Raw genomic sequence first — 18,276 nt, 5'->3', positions numbered from 1 at the left:
AATAATGACGGCCTTAATTAATGTAACTGAATGCTGGCTCCACAAACTTGACCAAGGAATGTTTGTAGGCGTAGTCGCACTAGATTTAAAGAAGGCATTCAACACAGTAGACCATGCTATACTCTGTTACGTAAGATGCGCCAGTATAGCCTGACTGATTCAGTGGTTGAATGGTTCTGCAGCTACCTGACAGATCGCACCCAGTGCACAGTTGTCAATGGCGTTCAATCTACACCACAGAATCCCCCAGAGTTCGAATCTAGGTCCCTTACTGTTCATTTTGTATATAAATGACTTACCTTTGTGCGTAAAGAATAGTATGGTATCTCTCTACGCAGATGACACATGTGTACTCTTGTAACAACATTGATAAATTGGCGACAGTTCTAAATGAAGACTTAGATAGAATAAATGCATGGCTGTGTAAAAATAAGTTGGCACTAAATGCCTCAAAATGTGAGTTTCTATTGATTGGATCTGGAAGGAGACTAAAGGGTATTTCAGTTCCTTGTGTAAAGATTAAGGACACGGTCATTAATCGGGTCACGGATATCAGATACCATGTAGAACATGTGTTAAAGTCTCAACTGGAGGAGTGCTCTGGCATATGGAAGTGCCTGGATGGGGCGAATGGGGCGAAGGAAAAAAAATGCATACTTTATATACGCTTATTTTCTCCTGCAATATTTCAATTTTTTGTTAATTAAATGTATGTATTTTATGTATGTATGGTATAAAACTCATGTTAAGTTATTTCATGATTTATATTCTTCATTTATGCACCTCTATCTTTATGTATGTCCGAAAACAAATTTTATGTATATTTTATACATGACAATAAATTATCTTGAATCTTGAATCTGAATCTTGAATCTTGGTGTACACATTGACCAGTACTTAGACTGGACAAAACGTTTGAATGCTTGCTGAAAAAAACTGCACTAGAGTTTGTGTTTATTGAAAAATTATACCTTTTATGACGCAGCAAATGGCAATGATATTCTATAAAACCATTATTCTGAACCAGATGGATTATTGTAGTCTTATATGGGGGAACATGGCAAAAACATATTGCAAAAACTACAGAAAATACAATTTAGAGCACTCAGAGTGGTTATGCGGGTTGACTGGAAATTTCCAAGTGAAGCCATATGTTAAATGATTCAAACAAAGTGTAATGATAGCATTGATTGTCTTTTGGTTAGACGCGATAAATAGCTGTTATGTATCATGTATAAGATTGTAAACAAAAACATGCCATGCCTTCACATATAAACAAATTATTTACGTATAGACAATATTTGTATGGTTTGAGGAAGACAACCCTCCAGTTAGATGTACCCAAACCAACCACAAATTTTTTAAAAAGTTTTTCATATCGTGGTGCCCAAATGTGGAATAGTTTGCCAAGCGACGTTAAAGGACAAGTTCACCTTCATAAACATAAGGATTGAGAGAATGTAGCAATATTAGTAGAACACATCATTGAAAGTTCGAGGAAAATCAGACAATCCGTTCAAAAGTTATGAATTTTTGAAGTTTTTGTGCAGTACCCGCTGGATGAGAAGACTACTGCAGTGTATGAATAACTTAGATGTCACATGCGTACAACAATATAAGGAAAATATAAAGAGAATTTCACAAAATTCCATCTTTTGAAAAAAAGTACAAATTCCCCTGACTCGTTACCGATAAATGTTATGGGTAATATTATTCCCCCTGCCTTTAGAAAGAGGCAAGTCAATTGCTCTTTTATTATGCGAAAAAAGTGAAAATATGTTGAATTTTCTTTTATATTTTCTTTATTCTGTTGTACGCATATGACTCACAAGCTGTAGTAGTCTCCTCATCCAGCGGTTCCAACACAAAAATTTAAAAAATTAATAACTTTTGCATCGATTGTCTGATTTTCCTCAAACTTTCACTGATGTGTTCTACTAATATTGTTGCATTTTCTCAATCCTTATGTTTATGAAGGTGAACTTGTCCTTTAAACAAAGTGCTTCTTTAGCTGCATTCAAAAGTGCAATAGATAAGTTTTATACTAAGATATGATTTTTAAGATAATTACTTGCAGTCTAATGATGTGTGTGTATTAAGTCTTACGTTTGAATGGTCCCACTTTTTCATTTTGTCTTCTTTTCCTTTTTTTTCCATTTGCCACATGTGTACCAATATGCATATTTTTCTTCATTTCAATGAGTAAGTAATTTCATAGAATTATTTCAGTACAAATGGTATTTTTTTATATGTCATTGATTTTACCGTGTATGATAATTGTGTTTGTTTCTATGTATACTAAGTATAAAATGTTGTACTATGTTACTTTGATTTATTTCTACCTCTTCACGGGCTCACTGAGGAACAGCCATTGGCTGAAGTGAGTGACCGTGTCGAAATAAAATAAACTGAAACTGAACTGAAACTGAAACAGAAAAGTCAGCCAAAATAAGACGAAAAAAAAAATGAATGGATATACGGATAAAAACGTTTGATTTAGCTTGTGTTTAATTTGCGTATTTCAATTTTTACGATGATTGTATTGTTATTTCAGTGGCTGTTAAGGGAAGCGATTAATGCTTGTAAGCGGGCAACCAAGGGACGTACGCAACGGATGTGATTCCCGTCTAAAGGAATAGACAAAGAGAATAACAATCCAGTTTGTCATGTTTGTACTATAGTTCTACTTTGCGCATGGGCAGAGAAAAGGTCATTCGTACTAATTATCACAACAGGCGTGTTGGTTTTAAAATTCACTGGGATAAGCATCTGTGATGTAATGATTATTCATTTAATCCTTACACAGTGTAAATACTGCTTGCCGGCACATCCACCTGAGAGCAAAAGTGGTATTTGGCAATATCAATAAAAAGAGATTGTTGAAGTCGTGCCCCTAACCGACTGAGAAAAACAAGAAAGGTCCTTCGTACAAAGCTAAACTCCGAACTGGCCTATCATCTTGCCTTCTTAAAGGGGAAATACGGTCCAAATATAAGTTAGTCTGATAAGAAAGAGCAAAATATTACGAGTTCATTGGTATAATTTTCATAATAATAATAATAATAATAATAATAATAATAATAATAATAATAATAATAAGGTCTTATTTACCCAGGGTAGCCTCTTCAGTGTTGCCACTGCTCTACCAGAGGGCCCTGCTATTATTATTACCCTAGCGTTGCCAGGTACCCATTTATACACCTGGGTCGAGAGGGACATCGTGGGTAAAAACATCTTGTCCAAGGATGTAAGCACTGGGCGGGATTCGAACTCACGGTCCTCCGTTCGGGAGTCGGGAGTCTTATCCACTATGCCACAGCATAGTGGAAATCGGATGAAAAATAAGGAAGTTATGACATTTTGAAGTTTCGCTATTTTTTGCGGAAACAGTTCTTGAACAGTCGATATGAATATGCAAATGGCAAAGTGAGCATGTCATTCCCTCACAACTTACCATATAGTTTGTATAAAATTGTGAAATGTCCAATTTTGCATTTAAACGCAATTATGCCCCAGGCTCAAATCTTCGTGTATCTGACTGATCACTATTCTGACGTTTTAGTCCGGGAGCCAGCGGGGGTCAGCCTAGCTGAAAAGGTTACAAATTTTTATGTATATAGCAATTTAGTACATATGCCCCTAAGTATGGAAATGCACGTCTGGCTGGTCATCGGTGGTGGGTGTGGCCAGGAGGGCCAAAAAAGGACCCCTCAAAATTAGGCTAGCCTAGCTGGAAAAGTAACCCCATGAAAACAACTGGAACTTGTTCGTTACACTTACAGGATAAATGAATGACCATTGCCAGACGTTTTAAGTGGTGGGGGTAGCCGCCAGACGCTCTTAAAGACCCAACTCCAGCTAGGCTAGCCTAGCTGAAAAAGTAACCCCATGAAAACCACTGGAACTTGTTCGTTACACTTACAGGATAAATGAATGACCATTGCCAGACGTTTTAAGTGGTGGGGGGGGGGGGGGTAGCCGCCAGACGCCCTCAAAGACCCAGCTTTTCCCAGCTAGGCTAGCCTAGCTGAAAAAGTAACCTAATGAAACCCACTGGAACTTGTTCGTTACACTTACAGGATAAATGAATGACCATTGCCAGACGTTTTAAGTGGTGGTGGTGGGGGGGGGGGGGGGGGGGTAGCCGCCAGACGCCCTCAAAGACCCAACTTTTTCCAGCTAGGCTAGCCTAGCTGAAAAAGTAACCTAATGAAACCCATTGGAACTTGTTCGTTACACTTACAAGATAAATGCATGACCATTGCCAGACGTTTTAAGTGGTGGGGGGTAGCCGCCAGACGCCCTTAAAGACTCAACTTTTTCCAGCTAGGCTAGCCTGGCTGAAAAAATAACCTAATGAAACCCACTGGAACTTGTTATTTACACTTAAAGGATATATGCATGGCCGTTGCCAGACGTTTTAAGAAGTGGGGGTTGGGGGGGGGGGTAGCCGCTGGATGCCCTCAAAGACCCAATTTTTCCAGCTAGACTATAGCCCTGGCTAGAAAAGTAACCTCCTGAAACCCACTGGAACTTGTTCTATGTTTGTATCTCACCTGATAAACACTGTCGACATAGTATTCTGGTGTTCTTTCAATAACTTTCCACACTTTTGAGCTATATGACCACCAAATTCACTCCTCAGATCATCTAATGATTGCTGTCAAGTGTTAATATTGGTGAAGTCCGACTACGTCAACGGTCAAAAAGTCAATGAACTATACCATTTGAAAATCTCTGTAATCACAAAGTCGATACGTGGACGAGACATCACTTCGCTTTTGCCTTGTTAGATGGTGAATAGGCCTATTAAGTAAGCTTCCGTTTCTAATTCATACAGCACCAGCATAGGTCATGTCTGAGAATAGCGGTAAAGAAGATTAGAGTCTTTGGCAACAAGTGCAAAATTAACTTCTGTGCCTTATTTGCTGAACAAACGTCGTAGGAGGACAACGACATGGTAGGCAACATGGCGGACCAATAGCGCTATATTATTAGTGTAAAAGAATAAATGACAATGATGTAATTCTGAAGCATACTCCTCATTAGATACTTTTGCAATGACTCAATGTATACTTTTAATCGAACTAAGTATATATCCATGACTTGCCCATGAATTACGGCAGAACGATTCGGTGAGGAAATTTTTCTGTCATGTCATTACGGAAGAAGTGAACGTGTCAATATTTTGCTATTTGTTCCATAATTATTTCTGAAGTGGTTAAATGTATTTTCCTAAAACAATTTTTCTTTTATATAATACCTACGTTGCATCCAAATGCCTATTCGTTGAAAAAATGCGGGCCATGTATTCAAAGGTCAAAGATCGTATAATGGAAGTAGGGTATACAACATTTCACTAAGTAGTTGGTGTTTTGTTTTTGTTTTTGTTTTTGTTTTTTTTTGGGGGGGGGAGGCATGATTCAAAGTGTCCTAAAACCTTAATGTATTTAGTTTTGTAGTCACGACTCTTGCTATGTATGATGCCAAACTCTTCCTGCTCATACAAATGCAGCCGTTTCAGGGAAATAATTATGATATATTACTTCATGATTTGGTAATGCTGAAGTGGTTCATAACATTCCATTGATACTATGTATAGAACAGAAAGTGAATTTGACAATGATATATGATATCCGCAATTTACTCTTTGACAGGTTCTATCATCCGATTAATAATGTATAAATTGAATATACAGTAGTCCCCTATTCAGTAACTACAGGTTAAGTTAGATAAGCTGCATTAATTTTGCACGCGACCATGACGTTATAGCCAAAGATGATTGAATTCTGTAAATCTCTGTGTGCCTGCACAGGATTGGAAAACGAAACAACTTTCTGTGTATAGAACAACGAAACAGAAGCTGGTACATGCATTATTCTCAGTCACTTTGTTATTCATGATGATGGTTTGCTCATTGCAGTTCCGGAATCTCAGCTCGAGGGACTCGAATTGATCCCAAATCAGTCGGCATGCGTGTATCGCCCAAAACAATATCTGAACGCATAACTGCAGTCCTCCATAGTCTCTATTGGTTGCCGATTAGGGCTGGTATCAAGTTTGATTTTCATATTATTTACAGTACCTTGTATTTAAATGTTTTCATCGAAATGCCCGTGTACGGTATGCGTATCTCAGTTAACTCTTTAAACCATAGTTGTAATCTACGTGCCAAGAATCTCATGTTTTCAATAAGCGTGAACTCCAAGACATGTCGTGATAAGGACTTTAAGACAATTGGCATCGTCATTATAAAACGAATTCCCCTTTTACAAGACACGTTTTAGATTTTAGATAGAAATATGGATTCGTTTGAATGCATACAAACAGCTTATTAAGTCCTCTTACATTTTGTTTTCAAGATATGGTGTATACTTTAGAAGTGATAAGAAGCATGCTCTTGTTTTAGAGGCTTTGAGTACTGGTAAGAAGCATATGTTATTCTTATAGATTGTGTGAATAAGTACGTATTCAAGAACGTTTTGAATAAGATGTATCCAGAGTCCAGACAACTGCATATCATATTTTCACCTCTTCCTTCATGCCGATGTATACTCTTGCCGAGAAGGTTTGTTTTTTGGTTTCAGTATATTATTCAAACACAACTAAGTTAACTTTTACATTAACATTTTCACAACTAACAAATTCCACACGCACACACATTTCATGATTCACAAGATCCAAGTTACACTAATCCTATTTACTTTGCAGAGTGCAACAACAACAAAAAGTTATATACTGAGCAAATATGCTTACATCAGTTCACACTATTCAAGGCCTAGAGTAGTTAAGGAACTAAATCGTTTCCGATTATGTGATGCTAAGTTGCACCTTGAGATGATGGGCAATATTGCCTCTATAAAGGAGCAGGCAGTGACACTGACTTGCTCCTTTAAAGGAGCAATTTTGCAGCAGTCATGGAGCAAATAAGCACCACAAGGTGCAACATCATACCAAGAAGGCACAAGATTGCACCCTCAAGAGAGGGTACATTCTTGCACCCTTCGGGTATAAAGTTGCACCTAAAGGTACATAGTTGCGCCGTTTTCAAGGGGGCAAAGTTGCTCCTGAGGGTGTAACTTTCACCCTTTCTTGCGGGTACAAAGCAGCACCCAAAGTTCCAAGATTGCACCCTCAAAACAAGGCACAATCTTGGAACTTTGGGTGTTTCTTTGCACCCTCACGAAAGGATGTATAAAGTTGCACCAAGATGTAAAGGCTACACGGGGTGCAAAGGTGCGCCGAAAGGTAAAGGGTGCAAGATCGCACCCTCAAGAAAGGTGCAACTTAGCACCACTTAGTGTGGGTGGAAACATGCACCCTCAAGAAGAGGTGCAATCTAGCACCACTTAGTGTGGGTGGAAAGATGTACCCAAGGGAACATTTTCGCACCCTCAATAAAGGGTTCAACTTTGCACCCTCTCTGCAGTATTATTTTACACACACGTGAATTCCTTGTTCCTGTGAGCTACGTTTAATATGAGCGTGACCCAGTATTAGACACGTGTCAAGCCTTTGCAGACACAGAATTTTTTCTTCATATTGTTTAAGTTCATTGAAGTGCCGGAGCATAAACTTTTCTTGAAATATTAGCATCCAAAACCCTCCAAACCAAAAACGTGCAATACTAGACACGACAGGAATTCCTTGTTGTTGTGAGTTATGTTTCTTAAAAACACTGAATTTTTCTGCTTTTGCAATGTACTATGTACAAAAACACTCTTGAACAATTTTCAGATTTCGTTTCTTTCTTAAGAGAATAAAACGGTGAGGTCATAGTGAAGCATGTTCCTAGAAGTTTTATTTCGTTAATAATTTTTCTTTACCCATCTCCTCAACCGTAATGTGATACGGTACCTAAAAAGTCATAGGCCAAAGGTGTTGAGCTTTACTTCCCCTTTTGAAAGTAAATTTAAGAGCTGGGGCATTTTTTGTTTAAAAGTTGGCATTTTAAGCTGTGTACACCGAGTACGAGTCTTACTGAATGGATTTCTTGTTGCAGTAGAATTGTATTTTTTATGAGCTTGATGGAGTATTAGACAATTGCATCAAGTGTTTGCAAAAATGTTTATGTATTCCCTTTTGCTAATGTCCAAAGAGTTCCTTTGCCAAGTTTCGATTGTCTTTTATTTTAATCATCAGGGGTTTGTTTTATCATGGTCATTGAAGAAAGGAACTTAATTATAAAAAAAGCCTTCATATAAGAAGAGATACTGTAGGACACAATTTCATCAAAAGTTGTGATTTTCAACATTTCCAAAATGCAATTGATGAATATTTCTCCCCAGGGCACAGAAAAAAAGCAGTTTTTGTCTTTTTTTTCCCACGTCAGTATGTTACAATACCCGTGGGTTTACGCTCATCCCACTAATTTCCATCCGGATACTGTACCCGGCCCTGTTTTTTGTTTTTTAGTTTTGTTTCACACTGCAAAGAAAATGAGAGCACTGATGTCTGAGAAAAATCCCGACATGTTTGATTGGGCAATTCTTTTTTGCTGTCTATTATTGATTTCCAAATAAGTTTTTTGGTTATCACTGAGGACAAATACAGATACCCTGTTTCTTCTACCAAAACCACAGCACTGTATATTCTCATATTTCTACAGTATTTCGTCTCAACACTTGCCCTATTGATATTTCAAAGCATGTTTCCCTGCGCGCTCAAGAAACTCCCCCATTAAAGGAGACCTCCGGGTGATTCTCAGATTTTTACATTTGTACAACTATCAATGAGTTATACTGAGGACAGAGTTTCAGAATTTGTGATAATTGGGATGAAGAATAAGAATATTTTCAAAAAATAGAACAAATTGCAATGAACAAGGATGATGACATGGGAGAGTCAACATAAGAATGCATGAGTTGGGGCTCAAGGAAGCAGAACAAAAGAATAAGGCATGCATAGATTATAGACAGGTGAACTCGCAAGCAAGCGGTATTGTTATGGAATTACACTGCTATCATTTCTGAAATATGTGAACCTTATAGCTGGTAAAATTGGGTCTTTGAGAGCGTCTGGGGGCTACGCCCCACCACTGTAAACCGTCTGGCAACGGTTATGCATTTATTCTGTAAGTGTAAGAGCAAGTTCCAGTGGGTTTCATGGGGTTACTTTAATTTTCAGGTTTGGTCTTTGGGGCGTCTGGCGGCTATTGTCTGGCGACAATCATTCAATTATCCTTTGAGTGTATCAAAAGAACAAGTTCCAGTGGGTTTCAGGAGGTTATTTTTCCAGCTATAGGCTAGTCTAGCTGGTAAAATTGGGTTTTTGAGGGCGTCTGGTGGCTACCCCCCCCCCCCCCCCACCACTTAAAACGTCTGGCAACGGTCATGCATATATCCTGTAAGTGTAAAGAACAAGTTCCAGTGGGTTTCACTATAAAGGTTACTTGTTCAGCTAGGCAAGCCTAGCTGGAAAAAGTTTGGTCTTTAAGGGCGTCTGGCGGCTACCCCCCCCCCCCCACCACTTAAAACGTCTGGCAATGGTCATTCACTTATCCTGTAAGTGTAACGAACAAGTTCCAGTGGGTTTCATTAGGTTACTTTTTCAGTTAGGCTAGCCTAGCTTGAAAAATTTGGGTCTTTAAGGGCGTCTGGCGGCTACCCCCCTCCCCCACCACTTAAAACGTCTGGCAATGGTCATCATTTGTCCTGTAAGTGTAACGAACAAGTTCCAGTGGTTTTCATGGGGTTACTTTTTCAGCTAGGCTAGCCTAGCTGGAGTTGGGTCTTTAAGAGCGTCTGGCGGCTACCCCCACCACTTAAAACGTCTGGCAATGGTCATTCATTTATCCTGTAAGTGTAACGAACAAGTTCCAGTTGTTTTCATGGGGTTACTTTTCCTGCTAGGCTAGCATAATGTTTTTTTTTTTTTTTTTTTTTTTTTTTTTTTTTTGGGGGGGGGGGGTCCTTTTTGTGGCCCTCCTGGCCACACCCACCACCGATGACCGGGCCAGACGTGCATTTCCATACTCAGGGGCATATGTACTAAATTGCTATACACATATAAATTGGTAACCTTTTCAGCTAGGCTGACCCCCGCTGGCTCCCAGATTATTATTGGAATAACATCATGTTTCACACTTTAAAGACAGAACATTGAATTTTCGTCATTTTTTTTTTTTTGTACACGATCAATGGAAATTATTGTGAGGGTATGACATGGTTAGCTCGCTCATTGACATATTCATATCCACTGTACAAGAACTGTTTTGCAGATATTAGCAAAACTCCAAAATGTCATAACTTCCTTATTTTCACCCGATTTCAGTCAAATTTTTACCGTTGAACTCGTAAGATTTTACTTTTTTTTATCAGACTAACTTATATTTGGAATGGATTTCCTCTTTAATGCCTTGTATTAGCACAACCACTACTTACAGCCAGAGTACTCGAACAATGGACGTTGGATTGACAGAGCACAATGTCTTATTCCCAACAGCTCTTGTGGTTCATTTAGCATTCTTACTGCATTGTTGACAATACAGAAGCATCATAAATCGACTTAAGCTTTCCCGCGATTTTGTTCTCCTCTTACATATTCTTATGAATCTCGTCTCATATTCTGATTACGTCATCAGTATCCATAACCACTGTATAGATATCAGTATGATTCCTGTAAAAAGATGTTGTGAATAAATGAATAATGAATGAATGAATAAATAAATAGATAAATAAATAAATAAATAAGTACATAAGTACATACATACATACATACATACATACATACATAAATGAATAAATAAATATAAGACCTGGAATGCCACGATGCCATCTCTTTATCTTGTATACTCAAAGTGAATCAAGATTGTGGGCAACATTACTGCTCAATTTACTGCTCAATAAATAGTAAGAATCAAAAGGCAGCCATGCTAAATGCCTGTGAAAATCATCATACGGCACGTTGATATTTCTTACCTAGACAGCATCTGGTATAGCTCGTAAAAATATCAGAGCTTACCATTTGATGAAACAGAATGATATGATGTTTTTTTGTTTTGTTTTGTTTTGTCTTGTCTTTTTTTTTTACTTGAACAGGCTTTACTGATGGCTACCTCTACTGGGACGACGAAGACGACAACAATGCCAACTCGCGTGGGGGAGTGATTCCTGACGGAAGCTATGGACGTAACACCAAGATATATTTCTGTTGCCGCAACGATGGAGCAACTAACAACCGAATCTATCTACCAACAGACAATAACTTCGTTCTGTTAAGTCGCTTTGGAACCTGCCAGAAAGTAAGTTTCAAAAGATTTGGATTATACATTCTTTTCATGAACTTAAAATGACTTTATTTTGTCTCTTGTCTCATGTCTCTTTTCATCTCATGGTTTAAGAATAATTCTTTATAATATGCTCCACCCTAGCTTGAAGTACTTCTTGTGATATTATTCGGAAAGCAGGCAAATAACATGAAAAGGACGATTGTTCAATATTTTGACGAAACTGACCGCGTCAATTGCAGTATACCACAAAGCCGTGTTTAAAATTGACCTGGTTCTGATTTGGTATTTCGAAAGTACGATTAGTGTGGATCGGACGATAAACGTAACATTGATCGAGTGCAGATACTTAACGTCACAGCGTTGAGTCATCGAAGACTTTTCACGTACTTGATTGTTTTTGCTCCACCAAAGCCAGGAAGATACGAAACGAAACAAAATTAGAGCAAAATGATACAGCCATCTACTTATGTGCAGTCTTTTACACAGATAAATTATCCATTATTCTTCTCTGATGAAATGAAAATAGGACTGTATAATCATCAACTATTTTTCTGCTTCTGCAAAAAAAAACAACAACAACAACAAACAACAACAAACAAAACGGGAGTGTCTGTTTCTAGTCTGATTCAGAATTGAAAACTGATATTGCCAACAATCGCGTACGTTTTACCACTTTAGGTCAGCGGTATGAGAGTTACGGAGGAATACTTCCGATACGACAACGAAGACGACAACAATGAGGATTCCCAGAGCTCTGTCCACCCATACCAAGGTCTGGAGTCATCCGGCCATAACATCAAGCTGTTCTTCTGCTATTACCAGAGAGCTTAAACAGAGATTTCGGTCTCTCATTGAAAGTCCCTTTGAGTTTAAGCATGAAAACAAGGCTGACACTAACTGACAAAGATGCCCCGTCAAAAACTAACAAACAAACAAACAAACAAAACAAAAACAAACCAACAAAAACCCTCTCCAGTGACTTCCTTTGAATTCTGGCAAAGTATTTGACTAAGTCGAACTTGCATTTCATGATACCGCGTCGATAACGACACAAAATCATTCCAAATATAATTGTGAAGTACGCGTGTCTATCAATGATTCCTCCGTTGAAATGAAGAATGCAGTTTTTAATAACACTTGGAAAACAAACCTTTGGAATCAATTGCAATCTGAATAATAGGGTGACGAATATGAATTTTTGAATTTGAAGAAGGAATTTGGTGCTAGGCTATATCTTTTGATTAGTCTTTAAGGGTTTAGAATAGGTCGTAAATTGTCACTTGATAATTATCTTCTTTACTTTCGAACTTAAGACGATTAAAGCGAAAAGTAATAAATTATCTTATAAAGGTATTTCTTTTTTTGTAGCTGAAGACTTTGCGTACAGTGCAATATTAGTTATTTGATTTTTGAAAACAATTTTTTTTTGTGCCAAAATTCTCTTATAACGTTCCTTTTAGAAGAAATTGAAAAGTGAATACCAGTTTATGCAAATTTGCTTTATTAATGTGATACTAGTGATAATTGACACATTACAGTTAATTTACTTGTCTATTGCAGGTGATAATAAAGGACGTATTAATACAATAAGCATCAAAAACATGCTAGAAGTAGATTAATAGCTATTAGTTAACTTGTCTAACCTGTTTACTATAGGTTGCACGTTCGAATATTTTTTCTACTCTTTTTCTGTTTTTTTTTATTATATTTGACGATGTTTTATTTTATTACTTCAGTGACCATGACATCGATTGTCATATGTGTCTCTGTGTGGGTGGTTAATGGTACATTAATTAATTACATCGACAGCTCAATATAGAATGGAGTGGGATAGTCACGCTTTGCTTTGTTCTTCTGAGAAAGTATAATATTTGAGAATCGTCATTATTTGAGTTTTAAAAATAAAAATGCCTGATTGTAGTTGATGTTGATTATGGGAGAACTATGATATTACTGACGAGCTTGTAATAGCTAATGTCTGTTTTCACACGCTTCCAGCAAAGGTGTAGACACATGTCATTCGTGCGTTATCTTGGTCTTTCTGTCTTAACAACATTTCAAAACTTTCCATAATTATTGGTGTGAATGCCAATTGGGAATCCCTTTTTATTGTTATTTCGTATTTGTCTCTTCTGTTGTGGTTTAATAAAGGTACATCTTTACGTTGTTGCATATATTCTTTTGCTTAGATGCTTTTATCTTTCTTTGTTGTCGATCGATTGATGATTTAAATAGGCTAATATCTAATTAAATTACCTTTAACATGATATACAAAACACCATTTTCATCCAGATAGTCTATGAGAAAGATGAACTTGAAAAAGTGTTTACTTTCTTTCTTTTTTTTTTGCTGAGCGTATATACAGTGTGTACACACACACACACACACACACATATATATATATATATACATATATATATATATATATGTGTGTGTGTGTGTGCGTTTGTGTGTGCGTTTGTGGGCGCCCTTGATGTCGAGCTAGAGAGGACGCAAAATTTGGAGCTGCGCTTCAACCGTTATTTTTGACGGCCTAATTTCATTTGGACCAAGCTTTAACAGTTTTTTCTTTCCTGAAAGTAAAGAGCCATGCTTAGTTTCAAACGTCTCCGTGTGTCGAGTTCTGAGGATAAATCAGGAGAAGCGGACCAAGAGAAAACAGTAAGTGAAAGTGCCACTCCCATATCACCTTCCATTGCTGAGGTACGTACGGAAAATACCGAGTCTCTACTACGTAACATTCTAGAAAAGGTGTCGATGCTCGATGGTATGTGCAAAAAAATTGATGTTATCTCCGAAAAAGTCACGAAGATAGAGGGAAACATTGAAAGCCTAGACACTAGAATATCTGACCTTGAACATGGAGTGTCATATATGGAGACAGAAATGGGAGAAATCAAGCAAGATCTTGGGGAAATTCGCAAAGTAAAGGCCGACCTTGAGTATGTAAATGAGCTACGCAGGAATGTTGTTGACCTTGTCAACCGCAGCAAGCAGAACAACGTCATACTACACGGGATTCCAGAAGGGGAAGAATTATCGAATGGATCACAGGATTGCGTAACCTATGCCCGCGACTTCTTGGCGACTCATTTGAATATGCGTGAGGTGGAGATTGAGCGTGCCCATCGCACACCACGTGTACACCGCCCTACTGGGAACGAAGGTAGCCTCGAGACCACGCCCCATCCATATCAAGCTGCTGCGTTTCACTGATCGCGAAGCGATTCTGAAGCGTAGTTCCGTTCTGAAAGGTGTCACCATTCGCGGATCCAAAGTGGGCGTGAGCGACGATGTACACAAAGACACGCGGATGGAACACAAGCAGCTCATGGTCAAAGTGAAAAAGCTCAGGGAGGAAAACAAGTTCGCTTTCATCCCGAACTCGGTACCAAGACTTATCAAGTACAAAGATGGCCCTAAAGATTCCCCCGGTTCTCTGAAAACACTGAGGTTGTCAGATTTGCATAAAGTGTAGGTCGTACAGTCTTTAGTGCATAGAATGATGTTCTATGGAGGTAGCTATTCTGTTCGTTACGTCTATTGTTAATTGTATGTTTCGAATAAAAGACAAAATTGCTATCACAGAGACGTAACTATTCAAACGACACACTATATAGATCTTTTGCTCGAGATAACAAAGTCAAATAATGTGAGTTATTTTATTTCATGCTGTTTTAGAAGGCCAAAAATGTTCAAATGACGAGCTCCTTTTCGCACGCCACGGAAATGTGTGCTGGCGGAAAAACGAAAATCGCAAATCAGCAATTTTCATGTTTTACGGTTTCTTTTGGGTGGTGGTGGTTTTTGCTTTGTTTCATTTCAAATCTGCCTACAAATCTAGGCCAAAAACTCAATTCACATCACTTGTTCATACTGTGCCTTTTGAGTTTCGGAATGAAAATACATGCCAATTTCCTTCTCATATATTGTCTGTACAATCCGTATAATACTCTGAGAATGTTTTACGTACGTCATGAGTGAGCCAATTGATATCAAACTCTGTTCTTTGAATGTGAGGGGACTTGGAAACCCCTTTAAAAGACGATGCGTTTTTAATTGGATAAGAAATTCAGATTATCATGTGATTTTCTTACAAGAAACGCATTCTTCACCAGATTCAGAAAAAAGATGGTGTCAAGAATGGGGATATAAAATCATATTCAACCATGGTCGATCTGACAGTGCAGGAGTATGTATGCTTCTGAAACCTTCTGCAACTTTTGAAATAGTAAACACTGTTAGAGATGACAATGGTAGAATATTGTTGGTCGTCCTGAAATTAAATGCAAATTTGTTAACACTCGGTAATATTTACGGCCCCAATAATGACAACGATAGTTTTTTTGCTGATTTGCATAAGCTACTTGCAATGCACGGGGAAGAACCATATGTAATCGGTGGTGATTTTAATACAATTTTAGATGCTAAGTTAGATAAATTGCCGAATTTGATCCAAAATCATCCACGATGCTTCAAGGCCATAACTGATATAATGTTAGATTTTGATTTGATTGATATATGGAGATCCTTTAATTTATCAAAATTGAAATACACTTGGATGTCTCATGACAGTAAGATAGGAAGTCGTATTGATTATTTTTTGATATCCCAAAGCTTAACCACTTCAGTTGAAAAATGTGATATCCGCTTTGGCTATAAAACGGACCATTCTTTGATTTCTTTGATGTTAATGAAGTCCGTTGCAAAGCGGGGGCCGGGATTTTGGAAACTCAACACATCTATTTTAGCTTCGGCAAAAAATGTGGAAAAGATACAAAGTGTAGTAGATTTAGTTTTGACTGAAAACAAAGATTCGAACCCAATAAAGACTTGGGAATATTTGAAATACAAAGTAAGACAAAAGTGTATTCAAATTTCAAAAGAAAATAAAAGTGTCCGTCAGAAAAGATTGAGTAAATTAGAATCAGAAATTAATAAATTGCGTAATACAGATAAATTGAATGATAACAATGTGTTATTGAATGATCTGAAAAGGAAAGAAAGGGAATATGAAGAATTACAGGAAGAAGTCGTGCGTGGTATAATTATCCGCACCAAAGCCAAATGGATTGCTGAAGGTGAACGTAATACTAAGTATTTCTTTAATTTGGAAAAGAGAAATTTTCAACAGAAGTGTATTTCTCGATTATCTACAAACAATGGCATTTTAACCGATGCAACTGATATTCTTGAAGAAGAAAGGTTATTTTATCTTCGGTTATATACCAAAGACAATCTGAAAAAGTTAGATGTTGATCCAATTAAAAATTTGGTGTTACCTACACTGCATCAGAATGAAGAACGATTCATTGGTGGAAAGATTTCAGAGAAAGAATGTTATGAAACTATAATGTCATTTGCAAACGATAAAAACCGGGATCTGATGGTTTACCCATCGAGTTTTACAAAATATTTTGGTTTCAGATTAGAGATTTGCTATGTTCTATGAATAATAAATGTTTTGAGGAAAAATCTCTTCCACATTCAATGCGAAGAAGCATTATAACTTTGATTCCAAAAAAAGGTAAAGACCTGTTACTTTTAAAGAACTGGCGTCCAATATCACTTCTTAATAGTGACTACAAGATTTTGGCAAAAATTCTCTCCCAAAGACTTAAAAAGGTTTTACCTTATATAATAAGTAGGGATCAATATGGTTTCCTGAAAGGTAGATACATAGGAGAAATTATACGGTTGTTCATTGATATAAAACATTATTGTGAAATGCATAACATGGAAGGTATTGCTTTAAGCATTGATTTTGAAAAAGCCTTTGATATGTTAGATTGGGATTTCTTATATTATGCTCTTTATACCTTTGGTTTTGATCAGTCTTTTATTCAGTGGGTCAAATTGCTATACTGCAAAATTGAGGGTTGCGTAATAAATAATGGGTTTTCTTCGAAATCTTTTGATATACAACGTGGAGTGAGACAAGGTTGTCCTTTATCTCCATATCTTTTTATAATTGCAGTTGAGTTACTTGGCTGTTCAATGCGACAAAATGAGGAAATCAAGGGATTAAGAATATACGATATAGATGTGAAAATATGTCAATATGCAGACGACACAATTATGTTTTTGAAGCCGAATGAATTGAATCTAAGAAAATGTCTTGGAGTGTTGGATAGTTTTAGAGAAATGTCAGGCCTAAAAATAAACCTTGAAAAATGCAATGTAGTCAGACTTGGAGGTTTTTCAGAAACATTGTGTCGAGACATTCCATTTATTTGGCCAACAGATTTGTTTATGTATCTAGGAATAAAGATTCCCCTCTCTGATTGTACCAACGATTATGATTTGAATTTCAAACCTAAAATTGCAGAAATAAGAGCACTTTTGAATTTGTGGAATTGTAGATCTTTGACACTTTATGGAAAAATTGTTATTATAAAATCTTTGATAATTCCAAAATTGATTTATCCTTTAAGTATATTGCCAAATCCTCCTCCATCTTTCTTTGATGAGGTTCAAAAATTATTCTTTGGGTTTTTATGGAGTTATAAGAACGATAAGATAAGACGTTCTTTGTTGTATAATGATTATGATGAGGGTGGTCTGAAAATGCCGCATCTGCAATCTTTTACCTCTGGTATGAAAATAACTTGGGTAAAGAGGTACCTTGATAAAGAAAATGAGAGTAAACACAAAGTTTTTCTTAGAATGTATGTAAAAACTATGGGCGGTGATATGTTCTTTAAATGGAATCTTTCACCTCGGCACCTTATTCTAAATGATAATATTGATATTTTTTGGTACAATGTTCTCTTTGCATGGTGTCATTACAAGTACTACAATCCAGTTAAATTCAAGGAAATTGTTTCACAGCCATTATGGTTTAATTCCCATATTTTAGTTGATGGTCAGCCTATTTATTCTAGAAATTTGTTTGAATCAAACATGATTTACATAGGAAATATTATCAACCCTGATGGTTCCTTCATGAATTATGACCAAATATTACAGAAATTTAATCCAGGGTCATTCTTGATTTATTTTTCAATAGTATATGCAATTCCTCAAGAATGGAAATTCACCATAAA

The 18,276-nt window shown here is 37.0% G+C and overlaps 1 protein-coding gene across 1 annotated transcript in view; it reads left to right on the top strand.

Annotated features, from left to right (window-relative positions):
• LOC139710090 (uncharacterized) overlaps positions 1–12,061 on the top strand; it is a 39,307-nt gene extending 27,246 nt beyond the window's left edge. The window contains exons 8-9 of the mRNA XM_071622034.1: positions 11,040–11,242; positions 11,909–12,061. Of these exons, the coding sequence (XP_071478135.1) occupies positions 11,040–11,242; positions 11,909–12,061 (356 nt within the window). The remainder of the gene's footprint in view (positions 1–11,039; positions 11,243–11,908) is intronic.
• Positions 12,062–18,276: the final 6,215 nt, after the last annotated feature.

This window comes from Diadema antillarum, unplaced genomic scaffold (assembly GCF_040938485.1).
Source record: "Diadema antillarum isolate AM-2024a unplaced genomic scaffold, OU_Dant_1.0 seq00001497_RagTag, whole genome shotgun sequence".
In the NCBI taxonomy this organism is placed as follows: domain Eukaryota; kingdom Metazoa; phylum Echinodermata; class Echinoidea; order Diadematoida; family Diadematidae; genus Diadema; species Diadema antillarum.
The sequence above is the reverse complement of the archived record's forward strand: the minus strand, read 5'-3'. Positions and strand labels throughout refer to the sequence as shown.